The sequence below is a fragment of the Pezoporus flaviventris genome, unplaced genomic scaffold, assembly GCF_033815535.1.
Source record: "Pezoporus flaviventris isolate CSIRO_AGI_PZ_B2104156 unplaced genomic scaffold, CSIRO_AGI_Pfla_v1 ptg000020l, whole genome shotgun sequence".
Classification (NCBI taxonomy): Eukaryota; Metazoa; Chordata; class Aves; order Psittaciformes; family Psittacidae; genus Pezoporus; species Pezoporus flaviventris.
The window spans coordinates 8697258-8713004 of record NW_026892568.1 but is presented as its reverse complement, the minus strand read 5'-3'; the positions used below and the strand labels follow the sequence as shown (position 1 = coordinate 8713004).

At 62.9% G+C, this 15747-nt stretch overlaps 2 protein-coding genes across 2 annotated transcripts in view; one reads left to right on the top strand and one right to left on the bottom strand.

Annotated features, from left to right (window-relative positions):
• The window catches only part of PRPSAP1 (phosphoribosyl pyrophosphate synthetase associated protein 1), a 35425-nt gene extending 27724 nt beyond the window's left edge, over positions 1 to 7701 (bottom strand). The window contains exon 1 of the mRNA XM_061455646.1: positions 7503 to 7701. Within this exon, the coding sequence (XP_061311630.1) occupies positions 7503 to 7674 (172 nt within the window). The 5' untranslated portion in view covers positions 7675 to 7701. The remainder of the gene's footprint in view (positions 1 to 7502) is intronic.
• On the top strand, positions 5029 to 11766 carry SPHK1 (sphingosine kinase 1). The gene is made up of 5 exons (XM_061455640.1): positions 5029 to 5617; positions 9375 to 9524; positions 9734 to 9828; positions 9999 to 10114; positions 10535 to 11766. The coding sequence occupies exons 1-5, from the start codon at positions 5092 to 5094 to the stop codon at positions 11301 to 11303; spliced, it is 1656 nt and encodes a 551-aa protein (XP_061311624.1). The 5' UTR covers positions 5029 to 5091; the 3' UTR covers positions 11304 to 11766.
• The last annotated feature ends 3981 nt before the right edge of the window (positions 11767 to 15747 follow it).

Below are 15747 nucleotides of genomic sequence, written 5' to 3'. Positions count from 1 at the left end.
CCAAGTCCTGCATTGCTCCCAGAGAGCACCAGGGTGTTCGCTGTGGGGTGGGTTCACGTGTGGGGCTGACACAGGATAACCCTGCAAAGCAGAACCGGGTTTTGCTCTTTCTCCTTTACCAAATGCCACCCTGGAGCTGGGCTGGGGTGGCTGGAACCCGGCAGGGAGAGAGGAGCTGTGGGAACTGCTGCAGCGAATCCCTCCTCTGCTTCCCCAGGCCAGCAACGGGATGCTGTGGTGGGATGCTGTGTCCCCCATACGTAACTGCCCCAGCCCAGTGGTTCTCATTGCAGCCTCTGACTCACCTCCCAAAAATTCCTCTGCTCACATCATGCAGGAAACCGCTGCAGGGAAGTGGTGAAAACCCTGCAACAACGGCCTGAAGCTTGGCTTCCTCCAGCCAAGGGGGGGAGATCAAACAGCAGCACATTGGCCTCCATCGCTCTGATGCCAGGAACACTCATGGGGGTGACTTCATGCCTGAGCCAGTGGTGGGGGTGTGTGGTTATTCCAGACTCAGCAGCTTCTCGTAGGACATCTGGGAGTGTTTCCCCAAGCACAGGGCCTGACCTCAGAAATATCCCTGAGTCAAGCATCAGGAATGAGCTCAGCTGCTTTGAGTGAGCCCCTGTGGTCCTGGGCTGTGCTGAGAGCTTGGCAAGGGGGGGTGGCAGCGCCCAGCAGGTCACAAAGCCTGGCTGTGATTGAGGAGATGCTGAAACCCCGAGCTCCTCAGAGGTTGAGAAACTGCCTGGGTTAAGCCCTGTGTGAAGCTGGGCTTGTGGGTGATACCCACTGCTATGGGTGATACCCACTGCTATGGGTGGTACCCACTGCTATGGATGATACCCACTGGTATGGGTGATACCCACTGCTATGGATGATACCCACTGGTATGAGTGGTACCCCCTGCTAGGGGTGATACCCACTGCTGTGGATGATACCCACTGCTGTGAGTGATACCCACTGCTATGGATGATACCCACTGCTATGGGTGATACCCACTGGTATGGGTGATACCCACTGCTATGGATGATACCCACTGGTATGGGTGATACCCACTGGTATGGGTGATACCCACTGCTATGGATGATACCCACTGGTATGGGTGATACCCACTGCTATGGATGATACCCACTGGTATGAGTGGTACCCCCTGCTAGGGGTGATACCCACTGCTGTGAGTGATACCCACTGCTATGGATGATACCCACTGCTATGGGTGATACCCACTGCTAGGGGTGGTACCCACTGCTGTGGATGATACCCACTGCTATGGGTGATACCCACTACTGTGAGTGATATCCACTGCTATGGATGATACCCACTGCTATGGGTGATACCCACTACTGTGAGTGATACCCACTGCTATGGATGATACCCACTGCTATGGGTAGATACTCACTGCTAGGGGTGATACCCACTGCTAGGGGTGATACTCACTGCTGGGGTGGTACCCACTGCTAGGGGTGATACCCACTGCTATGGATGATACCCACTGCTATGGGTGATACCCACTGCTATGGATGATACCCACTGCTATGGGTAGATACTCACTGCTAGGTGTGATACCCACTGCTAGGGGTGATACCCACTGCTATGGATGATACCCACTGCTATGGGTGATACCCATTGCTATGGATGATGCCCACTGCTAGGGGTGATACCCACTGCTAGGGGTGATACCCACTGCTACGGATGATACCCAGTGCTGTGGGTGATACCCACTGCTATGGTTCATGGAGCCAGCACCGGGGGTGCAGCCACTTGCCAGAGTTCTACCCCAAATCAATGACAGACCCAAAACCTGTGTCCTGGCTCATGCACCTCAGGTGGGATGCGATCCCAATCGCTCTCTCACATGAGATACCTGTTGTTGCTGTCCCCTCCTGCCCCTTGCTGGTCCCATGGGTCAGCACCAGCATCTCCCTGGGAGACTGCTCCCCATGAGCCCCAGTGGTGAGGGGCTGAGCTGCATTCCCTGGCCTCGGGCTGCCCCAGAGTGGCTCCATCCCTGCCCTGGCCGCTCCTGCAGGCACTGCCTGGAACGCTCCCAGTGCTGCAGTGGGTGGCTGTCCCCCTGCCAAGCCCTGCAGCCCTGCCAGCCCCGCTGCAGCACACAGACACGCTATTTCTGGATCCACCTTGAGACAAGTACCTTCAGCAGCAGGAATGATGCTAAAAGAGACGGATCCAGGATGAGTGCATCCCATTCCCGTCCCCAGGCGGCTGCAGCAGAGCAGGCAGGGAGCTGGAGGAGCTGCTGTGTGCCTCGGAGGGAAACGCTGCCGTTCAACCTGCTGCAGAGCTGTGTCCTCTGCACGCCTCCTCCAGAGCCTGTCGCTGCTCTGTAGGCAGCAGGAGCCTGAAATCCAGGCTTGTCCTGGCATGGAGAGCCACGCATCAGCATGATGAAGGACTAAGGCAGGGCCAGGAAGCCCCCAGCCTCTGCTTTCTTCCCCCATGACAAGCTCTCTGTGGGCAGCAGCTCCTCTAAGCAGCTTGGAGCAGGAGGGAGCTGAGGGGATGCTGAATTGCCACATTTAACCCTTGGCTGATGGCACAACTCAAGGCATACCTTGTCTGCTGCTTCTGCCTCAGTTTCCCCAACCACAGGAGCATCCACCACCCTCTGCAGGGGCACGGCACTCTGGATGTACAACCCTGCTTCCCTAGATGACATTGGTGAGGTCTGGGGTACCCCACAGGCCCTCCAGGACAAGAGTTTGTGAGTTTGTGGGGTGTTTGCTCTTGAAGAGACACCGGTGGTCTCCATGGTCATGGCTGGCCTGGACACCCTGCACTGAGCACCCATTGCGGGGGGGGGGCATTCACCACCCTCTGTCCCCACAGCATCCCCAACCCACATTCCCACACTGCTCTCCCACATACGTGGCCTCTGCAGCACTGGGAATGGAGTGGATCAGGACAAACCTGACCTGCAGACTGCTGAGCACCCTTCAGGCTGCTGCTTGGGTCAAAGGAGCTTGTTAAAGCTCCTGTAATTAAGATAGGCCCAGAGGACTGTTTATCAGCACTGAGGGCGAAGGAAGTGATCCCACTTCCGTATGAGCCATCGCATCTGGAGCCAAGCAAGTGGTGTCCATGTGGGATGGAGCTGAATCAACGCGTGGCTGTGGAAGCAGAGCACAGGGACCCACGTGGGGCTGGTGGTGGGCACTGGGGTGTCCGTGGTACAAAGCATCCACCCAGGGTGGCACAGCACTGGGACGGGCTCATAGACCAGCACTGAGATGGAAAAGCTCATCACGGAGGTTGAGTTTGTGCCGGTCCCATTCCCCATCTGAGGAAAACCTGGCTGCAGCCCCCTCATTCCCTGCATCCCCACCATGGGCAGCACTGCCCTAAACCTTCCCATGGCACTGCCGCCTTCAACAACCCATCGGGAAGCCATTCTCAGCCCCTTTCCCAGCTCACAGCCGTGGCCAGCAGAGCCTGGCTGGGCATTCCACTCCTATTTAAAGCTCAGGCAGGGTAAGGGGACCCCTGCGGCACGGGGCCATGGATGGATGTGGCGTGGTGAGGACAGAGCCCGAAGCCGCCCCATCACCCCGTGCACCTGCGGGGAGCAGTGAGACAGCTCTGCTCTCACATCCTCCCACTGCGTCTCGTGCCTTCCTGAGCGGAAATCGGGAGCTCGTTAGTCACCGAGCAGGGAGAGGGGCAGGTCAGGGCGCTGCACACCCAGCAGCCGGCTATTTCCTCCCCTGACACCTTGCCCAGGGCCTCGGGGCTGTTTACAAACACTGCGCTGTGCCCAAACCTAACCCGGATCAGCTGCGGATGCTGCAGTGCCCCAGCTGAAAGCATCCACCAGCAGAAGGCTGGGAGCAGGGTTTGGCCCACCTCCCCTCCAAGCATCTCTTTGAACCTGCAGCACCCAGGAAGTCTCTTTGGGAAGCACAGTGTTCCAAATCAGGGCGTCTCAGCTCTGTTTAGGTCACCAGCAAGACCTGACTGTGTCATCCCATGCCCTCCCTGCAGTTTTTGGCCAGTTTCGGCAGGATGAAGCAGGGCTGAGGGCTCGCTGTTAATTAAACTGCTGTGAGTGTGAGGAGCGATGCCTCCTGAGGTGTGAGCTCAAGGCTACGGGGTCTCAGGCTGCTGCCAGCCCAGCAGCACATGGCGTGTGAAACCACCATGAGCACAGCCACAAAGCGTGGGGGTGAGGAGGGGGTGCGGAAGGCCCAGGGGAGGGCTGGGGCACCCCTCTGCCTTCCTTACCATTCCCATGGGCTTGTCCGAGTGCTTATCGCCCGCTTCCCTGTGCAGAGGCTCAGCTCTGAGGGCCTCCTGCAAGCAAAGCACCAGCTGGAGCATGTGGAGCAGAGCTGCATCCAGGAGGAAGTGGCTGGCAACAAAAAGAATCCATTATTGAGCTGGGCCAGACCCCCTGGAGCCCGGCAGCCCCTCGGGAGGGTGAGGTCAGTCCTGTCGCCATCAAAAGCTGTTGTCTGTGAGTTTTGCTGGCACCGAGCAGCTCCCAGCCTTGCCAGCACCCCCCAGGCAGGTCCCAGGTGGGTTCACAGAGCAGCCCATCTCCATCCACGGTGCCCATGGCACCCTCCGACCCTCACGGATACCTGATGGCAATTCACCAGTGGCATCATCCCCCTCCATCCTCCCTGCCGGAGGTGACCCCGCCGCTGTTCCGCTGTCCTCCACTGTGCCTCGATTTCCCCACTCTGCTCCTCTCACCCTGTCCCGGCTGCAGAGATGCTGCTAAACGCTGTTCACGCAGCGTGGGGTGAGGGACCGGGGCAGGACCCCTGCCCGCGGCCATCGCTGCGCTGCTGGACCCGACCTGCTGCTCTCCCGGTGGAGAGCCGCGTGGTCGGTGCCGCGCCAGCCCCGGCACCACGGCAGCACCATACCGGACACTCCCCCGCCCAGGGCAGAGCCACCACGGCATCGCTTTGCCTTCGCACATCCCTTGCTCCAGCCGGACGTTCCGGTGACACCTCCCCGGGGCGGCGCCCGGGGAAACTGAGGCAGGCGGGCAGGGGTGCGGGGAGCTCGGGGCCGGTCCCCGCCGCCGGGAGGAGCGGTGCAGGGGGTGGGTTACACTTTATGAATGGGGCCGCCCCGCCTGCCATAGCCGTGCGGCGCGGCGGGCGTCAGCAGCGAGCAGCGGCGGGCGGCGCTCCCCGGCGCGTCCCGTTCCCCGTTCCAGCGCCGATGGCCGCCGGCCGCCGCGCTCCCCCGGAGCCCGGGGGGGGCCCAGTGCTACTTCAGGGTGTTTTCGGTGCGGGGCCGGGTCCCGGAGCCGCCTCCTGCTCGCTGGTGCTGACGGCCCGGGAGCTGCAGGTGCGGCGGCCCGGAGGCTCCTCCGGGGGCTCGGCCGGCCCCGACGCCGCGCTCCGCTTGGCCGACTGCGTGAGCTCCGCCGCCTTCCCCGCCGCCGCCGCCGCCGCCTGCTTCTCGGTCGTCTGTTACCCGCTCCGCGGCCCGCGCTGGTGCTCGCCCGCCCGCCAGCGCCTGGAGCGGACCTTCCGCGTCTACCGGGGACCCGACGCCGAGGGCAACCTGCGCATCGCCCAGGCCTGGAGCCGCCGCATCCGGGAGCTCTCGGTGCCCGCCGTGCCCGTGCAGGACGGTGAGTGCCGCGGGGGGGGGGCGCGGACGCGGACCCGGACCCGGACCCGTCCCCCTCCGCCGCAGGGCCCGACGGGGAGGGGGCATCCGCGTCCCCGAGGGGTCACCTGGATCGGAGGGTGGGGACACGGGGACAGCCCCGGGGGTGCCTTAAGCCCCTTTCACCCCTAAATCGAAGGGGAAGCAGGGCCGTGGTAGCCCCACGGGGGCCCTTTGCACCTCCCTCCTCCCCCCCCCCCCCCCCCCCCCCCCGGTTCAGTTCAGAGCTCCAAAGGGCAGAATTAAGCAAGAGAACCAAAGGAGCCATCGGTGCTGACGCAGGCGGGACAGGAGCCAGGTCCCGGCAGGTGAATCCCCCCGAGATCCCCGGGGGTCCCAGAGCACCCTCAGCCCCCCAGGAGCTGCCGCCAGCTTCAAGGGGAGATGCTGGTTTGGGGCCCAGGTCCCCAGCTCTGGCTGTCAGGGCAGGGCTGGCGTGTGTTGGAACATCTGAGCAGGGATTCAATTATATGCACTACTTCATTTATTCAGCTGCCCAGTCGCACTGCTCAGACTTGGGAAGGAAGAGGCATGTGGTTAGGGGGATCCATCCTGTCAGATCCCATTTAGCCCAGCGCTTCCCTGCTCGGCTCTGGAAATGCAGCTTTTTTACGTGACCTGCAGCTACAAAGCAACTTTCTGCTACTTTTCACACAAAACAAAAACCCAGGAGAACGGGGCCGGGGCAAAACCAGTTCCCCGGCTCCAATTCCAGCCCGAACTCTGCAGCTGGGAGCCTCCAAGCGCTTGGAATCCCTCGCAGGCAGCGTGAGGGAGGTGCTGGGGCAGGAGCCTCAGGGGAGCCCGGGGAAGGAGGACGAGGGGAGGCGGTGCGGAGCTGAGGGCTCCAAAAGGATTTGCTAAACCTCCTCCCCCAGGTCGGGACGAGCTAAAAATGCCTCTCACCACACCCTGCGCTGCCCCAGCGCGGCCTGTGCGGGACAGATAAGGGCCGAGCTGGGGAAGCTGCGGCTGAGTCCGTGCGCACCAATCCTGCCGCCCTGCCCCTGCAGTGAGGGGCCTCGGGGAGCCCGTCCTGGCCTCAGCTCCTGCATCCCCCGGGGAGAGCCCCGGCACGAGCGAAGCTTCCCCCTCCTTACTTCACCCCAAGGGGGGAACCCCCTCCCTGAGCTGTTTCTAACCCAGGGTCCCACCTGCAAACCCTCCCCGGGATTGTGTCCTGCTGGGGAAGTCCAGCCCTGGCTGTGGCAGGAAGCTGCTGTTGAGCTGCTGGCACCGGCCATGGTGTCATGGGTGCAGGATGTGTTTTGGCGGACCCCTTTGCCATGCAGAGGTGACACTGACCCGGCCTCACGCCAGGGCAGGACTCCCTGTCCCCAGCAGCCTTGTTCCTTGTGCCCAGAGAGCCTCCAGGAGGATGCAGGGCCACAACGGAGCTGTTGGTGATGGAGCCGTGGTCCCCGCTGAGCGCACTGGGGACACGTGGCACATGTGGGGATGTGGGCAGAGGGGCAGAGCAGAGCCTGCACTGGCAGCAGCTCAAGCCCCTTCCTCCTGCTGACTCAACGTCTGCTCAGCCTCAACCGCAGCCTTTGAGGCTGGAGGCAGCCGCACGGGGCCGGGAAGTGGCTGAGCTCTGCTGGGATGCCAGGGGCCTGCCTGTGTTGTGCAACAGAAGGGGGATGCTGCTGACCTCTGTCCCACCCTGAGCATCACGCTGCTGGGCTCTGCCTCTGAACCAGCACTCACCGCCTCTGCCTGGTGCTGCCGGTGTCACTGATCCCGCACCAGGACCACGGCCCAGGCCCTTCTCACACCCTGGTCCCGGCAATCTGTTCCTCGGGATGGAGTTGTGGCATCCCTGTGTCCCTGATGCCTTTCCCCACCCAGCGACGGAGCAGATCCTGGGATCCCAGCTGTAACCCCCTGCCCAGGGGCAACACCACAGGTCCAGGCAGGACTTTCAGACCAGACCCGTGTGTGCAGGTCAGGAATGATGTGGCTGGTTAGAGACGGTGTGGGTTTCAAAATTGCACTGAGGTTCCTGAAGTGCTTCATGCTCCAACTGCATCCTCCAGAGTTGGGGGGGGAAATCCCCCATCACCTGCCTCCATCAGCCAGGGCTGAAGCACAATCCCTGCCTGGGGGCTCTGCTGCTTGATCCGAGGGGGTTTAGTGCTGGTGGTGACTGGAGAGGAGCGACTGTGTCCAGCCCAGCCCTGGTCACTGCCCATTATCCCTGCCCCGCTGCTGTCCTGAGGGCAGCAGGTCCCTCATGTCTGGCACCCACTGATAAGGGGCTGGGGAAGGTGGGGGGCAGCGCCTGAACCCAGGCTCAGCCCTGGCTGAAGGGGCTCTCATGGGCAGAGCATTGGTGTGGCCTCGGTGGCAGGTCCTGAGCAGCCGGTGTGGGGACAAGGAGGTTTCCTGCAGGGTGATCGGGCCTCACCGGGTCATTGCTGGGGTCAAAGACATGAGCCTGATGGTGCTGAATGAGCCGTGCTCCCAGGGCTGCATGGGCATGGAGGGGGGATGCCACAGGGCAGCGTGTGCAGCTCTGCCAGCCGCTGGGGAGGCCCCGCTGTGATGCTGGGTGTCCCCATGGCACTGCTGCCACGTCCCTGTCCTCAGGCTCCCCTCTCCCTGCCCTCGTGCCTGGGGTGGTGGTGGGGGGGGGGTGTTCAGCTTCTCGTGTGTTCCAACAGCTCACGTCACCCCATTGTGTGGGTGGGGGGGCAGGAGGACAGCCCCAGCCCCGCAGGCTGGCCGGCTCTGCCCGGGTTAGGTGGTGCTGGGATGGTGCTGGGAAGTGCCTGTTCTCCTGACTCAGCTCCTGACGGAGCAGCCGTTTGTGCTGAGTCAGCAGGCGCAGCCCTGGGCAGGCACCCCCCCATGGCTTCGGGGGCCCAGAGCTGGTGGGGACACCCCCAGCCTTGCTTCATCCCGCAGGGCCGGCAGGCCCCAGAGGCACTGCAGGAGCTCCATGCAGGGAGCCCTGCTCATGGGGCCCAAGCAGCACCCAGGGGTCCTCCCTCTCAGGGAGCACCGGGCGTAGGGGGGCAGAGGGATGTGGAGCCCTGCCAGGCTGGTAATTACAGCCCTCGCACTAAACCTGAGCCCCGTGGGGAGCGGAGGAAGCAGAAGTGTCTGTCTGACAGTGCAGGGGGCTGTCCTGGCCCCACTCCATCTGGCAGACTGTTGGGAATTGGGATCTATGACCCTTTGCTTGGCTCCCTGCACACTGAGGGGCTGAGCCGTGGGGCTCAGCAGGGGAAGCTCAGCCAGGGGTGGGTTTCAAACCTCCTCTTTGCTTCTGCCTTTCTTTCCCTGGTGTGTCTGAAAGCGGAGCCAGCAGCATCCACAGCGCTGGGATGCTCAGGGATGCTCTGTCCTGCAGAGCCCTGGTTCCACTGGGTGCTGCGGGGCTCCAGCCTGGGGTCAAACATAGAATTATTTAGTTGGGGTTGGAAGTGCCAGGGATGGAGCAGTCCCCACATCTCTGGGCATCCGTTCCAGCGCCTCAGCACCCTCACAGGGAAGAGCTTCTTCCTTCTACCTAACCTGAACTTCCCTCTAACATCTCTGCTGGTTGCGGGAGAGCACAGGACGAGTCCCTGCAGGACCCTGTGTCCCCATCTCCTCTCCATCCCTGCTCACCTCCCGTGTCCTCGGGGCCCATGGAGCCTGGGGATGGGGAGCAGCTCCTCCCGCTGTGGGGCTGTGTTCACAACGCCCCTGAGCCCCGTCCCTCCCCGCAGGTGACAGCTATGGGGTGCTGCCCCGGCCCTGCCGCGCACTGGTGCTGCTGAACCCCCAGAGCGGGGCTGGCCGTGCTCTCGAGGACTTCCAGGCCGTGGTGCAGCCCATGCTGGCCGAGGCTGATGTCGCTGCCAGCGTCTTCGTCACGGGTGAGTCCCCTCCTCCTGCCCTGGGCCCCTGCCTGGGTGCTGCTGCGCTGGGACGGGCTCCATCAAGGGGCTCGTACCCGCAGCATCGCCCGGTTCGGATGGGTTGGTGCTGCCTCACCTCCTGCAGCCCCGCCTGGCGACCCGGGGGCTGGCAGCGGCAGGGCAGGGGCATGGAGGTGACGCTCGGCTCTTTCTGCTTCCCCCCGCAGAGAGACCCCACCACGCACACGAGAAGGTGCGGGACGAGGACCTGTCGCAGTGGGACGCGCTGGTGGTGATGTCCGGGGACGGGCTCATGTACGAGGTGAGGGGCACCAAGGGCATCCCCTGCTCGGGCTGGGTGCAACAGGGTGCCTGGGGGCGGAGCTGAGCTTTGAGACAGGCAGGGAACAGCAAAGGGGGGCTGGCACCGTGCTTGGAGAGGGGCAAGCTCACCATGACGGGTCCCTGCCTCAAGCTGCCTCCATCCTGTAGGTGGTGAATGGGCTCATGGAGCGGCCGGACTGGGAGGAGGCCATGAAGAAGCCGCTGTGCATCCTGCCCGGGGGCTCTGGGAACGCCTTGGCTGCCTCCATCAACTACTACGCAGGGTGAGCCCCGTGGGGAGCAGGATGGGGGGGAAAGGCTCCATCCCAGCTGATCCCAGCACAGGGGGGCTCCTCTGGGTCCCCACCTCCCTGCAGGCTGGTCCCTGTGAGCATCAGGCTGCATCCCCACATCCCCCTACATCCTTCCTCCTCTCCAGGCTCTGAGTCTGGCAAAGCTTTTCCCTAAAGGATCCACCCCAGGCAGAGCTGGTCCTGCTGCAGGACTGGGATTGCCCTGACCCAGCAGTCCTGGCTTGGGTCTGTCTTTCAGAGCTGGTTTATACTTCCCCCCCCCCCCAAGCAAAACCTCTCCCAGCAGCTGTGCCTGAGGGACACCGTCACCCAGCTGGGATACGTTCTGACACACGGATACGGCACCGGTGCTGGGTCCAGCCCAAACTCACCTTTCTCCATCCCTCGCAGCAACGATCACGTCGCCAAGAAGAAGCTGCTGACGAACTGCACCTTCATCCTGTGCAAGGGGCTGCACACGCAGATGGACCTGGTGTCGCTGAGCACAGCCTCGGGCAAGCGCCTCTTCTCCTTCCTGGGCTTCGGCTGGGGCTTCATCTCGGACGTGGACATCGACAGCGAGAAGTACCGCTGGCTGGGCAATGCCCGCTTCACGCTGGGCACGCTGCAGTGCCTGGCCAAGCTGCGGGTGTACCAGGGCCGCCTCTCCTACCTGCCCCTTGGCCCCACGGCGCAGGGCACCCCCCGGGACCCCCCGGAGCCCGTCACCAAGGGCCACATCCCGCTGCCAACGGGGACCGGAGCACCGGGGGCGCTGCCCCCCGACGCGCTGCTGGTGCCGCTGGGGCAGCCGGTGCCGGCGCACTGGACCGTGGTCCCCGAGGAGGAGTTTGTCACCGTCTACGCCATTTACCAGTCCCACCTGGGCACCAACCTGCTGATGGCACCGGCGGCGCGGCTGCACGACGGCTGCATCCACCTCTTCTACCTGAAGGCCGGCATCAGCCGCGCGGCGCTGCTCAGGATCTTCCTGGCCATGGCCAGAGGGACCCACCTGGACTTGAACTGTCCCCACCTGTGCTACGTCCCCGTCCGGGCCTTCCGCCTGGAGCCGCGCACGGCCGCGGGCATCATGACGGTGGACGGGGAGGCCCTGGCCTCTGAGCCCGTGCAGGGGCAGCTCCACGGCCGCCTCTGCCGCGTTGTGTGCGGCTCCTGAGCTGCTGCCTTCGCCCACCCCGGCGCTGAGCTGCTGGCACGGCCCAGCCGGGTTGGGGCAGAGCCTTCCTCCCACTCAGGAACATCCTCCTCCGTCCATAGCAATAGCTCTTGGGGGCCACGGGTGCTCATCCCCTCGCTTGGCCTCACGCTTAGCTTTAACCCCTTGGGACAGCCCCCAGCGCTGCCCCACACCTGAGCCGTGAGCCCCATCAGGTGCTCGGTGTCCTACCCCGGTACGAGGTCCCGGCTGTGCCGGCACAGCCCCGTCCCCTCCCTGGCTCAGACGCACACGGGGGCATCGCTCGTGTCCCCAGCGCCACCCGCAGGGAGGGTCAGGACCAAGCTCTCTTGATACAAGAACTTGACTTTTTGTAAGGATGTTTGTACCCAAAGCTCCCTGCAGAAGCAGAGTTTATTCTTGTGAGAGATGCAATAAAGAGCCGGTGTTTGCAGAAACCCCAGGGCTGAAAGCCGTGGTCAGAGCCGCTCTCAGTGCCCTCTGCTCCCCTGTCCCAGCACTGCCATCTCCAGCCAGAGCCAGAGCCCAGGAGATGCTCCCAGGGGAGGTGGCTCAGAAGCAGGACATGGGGCACTGCTCCCCCCACCCAGTTTTTGGGGTGTGCTGGTGTCTTCCTGCTCAGCCTCACGCTGGAGCTGATTGAATGCTGGGAGCTCAATCCCACAAGGACTACAGGGGGGGTTGTGATGGAAGGGACCTTAAAGCTCCTCCAGCTCCAACCCCTGCCACAGGCAGGGAGCCCTTCCACTAGAGCAGCTTGCTCCAAGCCCCTGTGTCCAACCTGCCCTTGAGCACTGCCAGGGATGGGGCAGCCACAGCTTCTCTGGGCACCCTGTGCCAGCGCCTCAGCACCCTCACAGGGAAGAGCTTCTGCCTAAGAGCTCAGCTCAGTCTCCCCTCTGGCAGGTTAAAGCCGTTCCCCTTGGCCTGTCCCTACATCCCTTGTCCCAAGCCCCTCTCCAGGTTTCCTGCAGCCCCTTCAGGCACTGGAGCTGCCCAGTGATGCTTTGGGGAAGGTTCGGTGCCTCAGGCCAGGGCAGGGGCACTCATGCAAGAGGCTCAAGGAGGGGCTTTGGAGCGAGGGGACCTCACACATCCCCTTCCCCGGGGCTGCTGGATCCCTGCATCAGGCCCCATCCCGGGGGGGTCTTGGTGGTTACTGAGCCGGTCTGGTCCGGAGCTGCCGTAATGAGCCCTCATTCGCATGCTCCAGCCCGAAGCAGCAGGGCGAACAGTGCCGCTGCTGGCGCGCACCCAGCTGCACCCTGCAGGGAGGGCGGCAGGGCTGGGAATGAAGAGCACATTGTTCCCGCTCCCATTGCCAGCCCGGCAGAAGCGGCGCCGGGTGCAGGAACGGGCTCAGCGCTGCTTCAATGGACCCCAACCGCATCCAGGAGCCCGAGGAGCCTGCAGGGAGATCCCCGGGCGGGGGATGCGCCCAGGGCAGAGCCCATTGGGTCTGCAGCACCTGGAAGGCTCCGTGCGGGCTCCTCGGGCCTCCCTTGGCCGCTGCCCCTGCCCTCCCCGGCCCAGGCTTTGCTGCACGAATCCCTTGCTCGCCTCCAGAGCAGCCCCAGCAGCTCCTGGCTCCGGGCAGCAGCGCCTGCTCCGAGCCCACAGCAGGGTTTGAATGGCTCCGGCGAGGGCTCAGGGCACCGACGCTGCTGCTGCTGCTCTCTCCCACCTCCCTCCAGGCTCTCGGTGCAGGCAGCAGCGGGAGGCTGGGCTCGGGCTCGGGCTCAGCCCCAGCCCGGATGCGGCTGCACTGGGTCTCATTCCCCCCCCACCTGGGAGCTGAGGAGCGGGGCCGGGCTGGGGGACAAAGGGTTTCCATCATCCCAGGCCCATCCCCGTGTGCTGGGGCATGGAAAAGCGCAACGCTCCATGAGTGAGGGGGCTGGCTCATAGAGAACCAACAGAGGGGTCTGGGTTGGAAGGGACCTTAAAGCTCCTCCAGCTCCAACCCCAACACCTTCCACTGGAGCAGCTTGCTCCAAGCCCTTGTGTCCAACCTGGCCTTGAACACTGCCAGGGATGGGGCAGCCACAGCTTCTCTGGGCACCCTGTGCCAGCGCCTCAGCACCTTCACAGAGAAGAGCTTCTGCCTTAGATCTAACCTAAAATCCCCTGTTTGAACCCATCACCCCTTGTCCTATCACTCCAGTCCCTGATGAAGAGTCCCTCTCCAGCATCCTTGTAGCCCCCTTCAGACACTGGAAGCTGCTCTAAGCTCTCCACACAGCTCCTCTTCTCCAGGCTGAACAGCCCCAATGTTCTCACCCTGTCTCCATACAGGAGCTGCTCCAGCCTCTGAGCATCCTTGTGGCCTCTCTGGGCTTGCTCCAACAGCTCCACATCCTCCTCATGCTGAGGACACCAGCACTGCACACAGTGCTGCAGGTGCGGCCTCACCAGAGCAGAGGGACAGGAGCTGCTGGAGGCCCAGGGCCAGCCCGAGCTGCCAGACCCACCTGGCTCCCTCCGGACACCACCTTCACCATGCCATCACCTTCACCACACCATCACCTTCATCCCAGTGGGATCCCGTCACAGGGTGGGGAGGGCAAGAAAGAGACAGCGCTGAGAAGTACTCACAGAGGCAGATTTAATGGCAAGTCATCTTCCCTCCTTTATTACACCCGGGTTAGCCAAACAAAACAAGTTCTGCAGGTAAAAAAAGTCCGAATGGGCACACAGCACTTTATACAGATACCGTAAGCAACCAAGCACCCACATCTGCACGGGGACGACACCTCTAAGCATGGCCTCAAGGGCAGGGCTGGGGCTGTTGTCTTCATTAAATACTGTACAGAACCAAGGCTACAAAGGGGGTTTGCAATGGCTCCTTCCCCCTGCCCCGCGCTGCAGTTCCAGCCCGCTCTCATTGTACATGATCACAGAGCCCGGAGCCGGGTTAAGGCTGACAATAAGCATCATGCTTTGGCTTTTTTGGGGGGTGTTTTTTTCGTTTTTCTTTTTTTTCCCCAGGTTTTAGCTTTTTAAAGTGTTCTCCTTAAATATTACATATACACAAAATACACGGCTGTGCCCAGCACCCTGCCCCCAGCACCTGCCCCCGGCTTCACATTATCAAAAGCTTTAGAAAACGTGTAAACCTCTGGGTACGCCTCGCGTGGGGCAGTGCAGGGGGGCACCGGCCCCTGCCCCACGGCCAATGCACCCCACGGCCAATGCACCGTGCAGGGAGAGCCTGTGCAAAGCTCTTGGTTCAGGTCAGAGGAAACAAAGAGATTACTTGGGCGAAGGGGACGGCCTTCGCTGGGAGATGAGAGCAAAGGGTGGGCAAAGCAGGGAGCCCTGGAGCTGCTCCCTCCTCATCCCAAAAGGGTTTTCTCCCTCTCTGGTCGCTGGGGCTATGAGGGCAGCCACAGGGGACAGAGGAAATCGGTGTCTGTGGAGGACCAACAGCAATTTGGTCTCTTCAGAGGTTTCATCCCTGGGCACAAGCAGCCTCCCAGCCCTCTGCCCCAAGTGACCCCGTCCATGGTGGAGATGCCCCTGCTCTTTGCTCAAGGGATTCATGCAGTTAGCACCAGAACGTGGCCAGGAGTTAATGCTTGGCTCACACTGCCCGTGCCCCAAAGCACCCCCTGCACCCCAGTGAGGGTCTGCCCCACTGCTCAGCCCATCCACCTGCAGGGCTGCTGCTCGAGGGCTCTGCCCGCAGCCAACCCTGCTCCCTGCAGAGCACCAAGGGCAGGATGCGGCTCCCGAGACCCAGCAGAGGATGGGGACACCACAAGGGCTTTGTGCTGCCCGGAGCATGGGGGCAGCAGGGAAGAGCAGGCAGAGGGGCACGGGAGGGGGTCTGGGACAGCGGGTGCAGGCTCTGGTGGTTCAAGGAGCAGGAAGCACCGTGCAAACGGGCTGAGAGGCACCTGCGCCTCCCTGCTTCAAACTGAGAAGAGGCCAGAGCCTGGCCTGGGCGAGGGGAAGGGACCAGAGCCACAGTGAGCAAGAGCAAAGGAGGGTTTGGCTCCATCCTCACTTGTGGCAGAGCCATCTGCTCAGCCCGACTCCTCCGGGGAGCCTGGCACTGCTGGAGGTCCAGCAGCCTCTCCCTGACAGGCTGTGCTCCACAGGGATGCCAGGTGGGAGCTCCTCCAATGCCTGAACGCTGGGCAATGCAGTGGTGCTGGAGAGCGATGTCCCAGCTCCAGAAGTGAAGGTAAAGGTGTGTGCACAGGAAAAGAGGCTTCAGGAAGGTGCCTTGAGCAGGGCACTCCGGCACAGTCACTGCTTCAAAGTGCTCAGGGTCAGCAGCTCTCCCTGCTGGAGCAGGGGCTGAGTGCCCCCGAGAGGGACCGTGGAGATCAGGGACAGGATGAGCTGTGCCCACAGCGGACCCAGGCCACCCTGGCAAGGGAAGGAACTGATAACAGTGCCCCAGCTGCTGACAGCA

Coding starts and splice junctions, on each gene's coding strand:
- SPHK1 (XM_061455640.1), top strand. CDS start 5,092: ATGAATGGGGCCGCCCCGCCTGCCATAGCCGTGCGGCGCGGCGGGCGT. Junction 9,829..9,998: donor GGGACGGGCTCATGTACGAG/GTGAGGGGCACC, acceptor TCCATCCTGTAG/GTGGTGAATGGGCTCATGGA. Junction 10,115..10,534: donor TCCATCAACTACTACGCAGG/GTGAGCCCCGTG, acceptor CATCCCTCGCAG/CAACGATCACGTCGCCAAGA.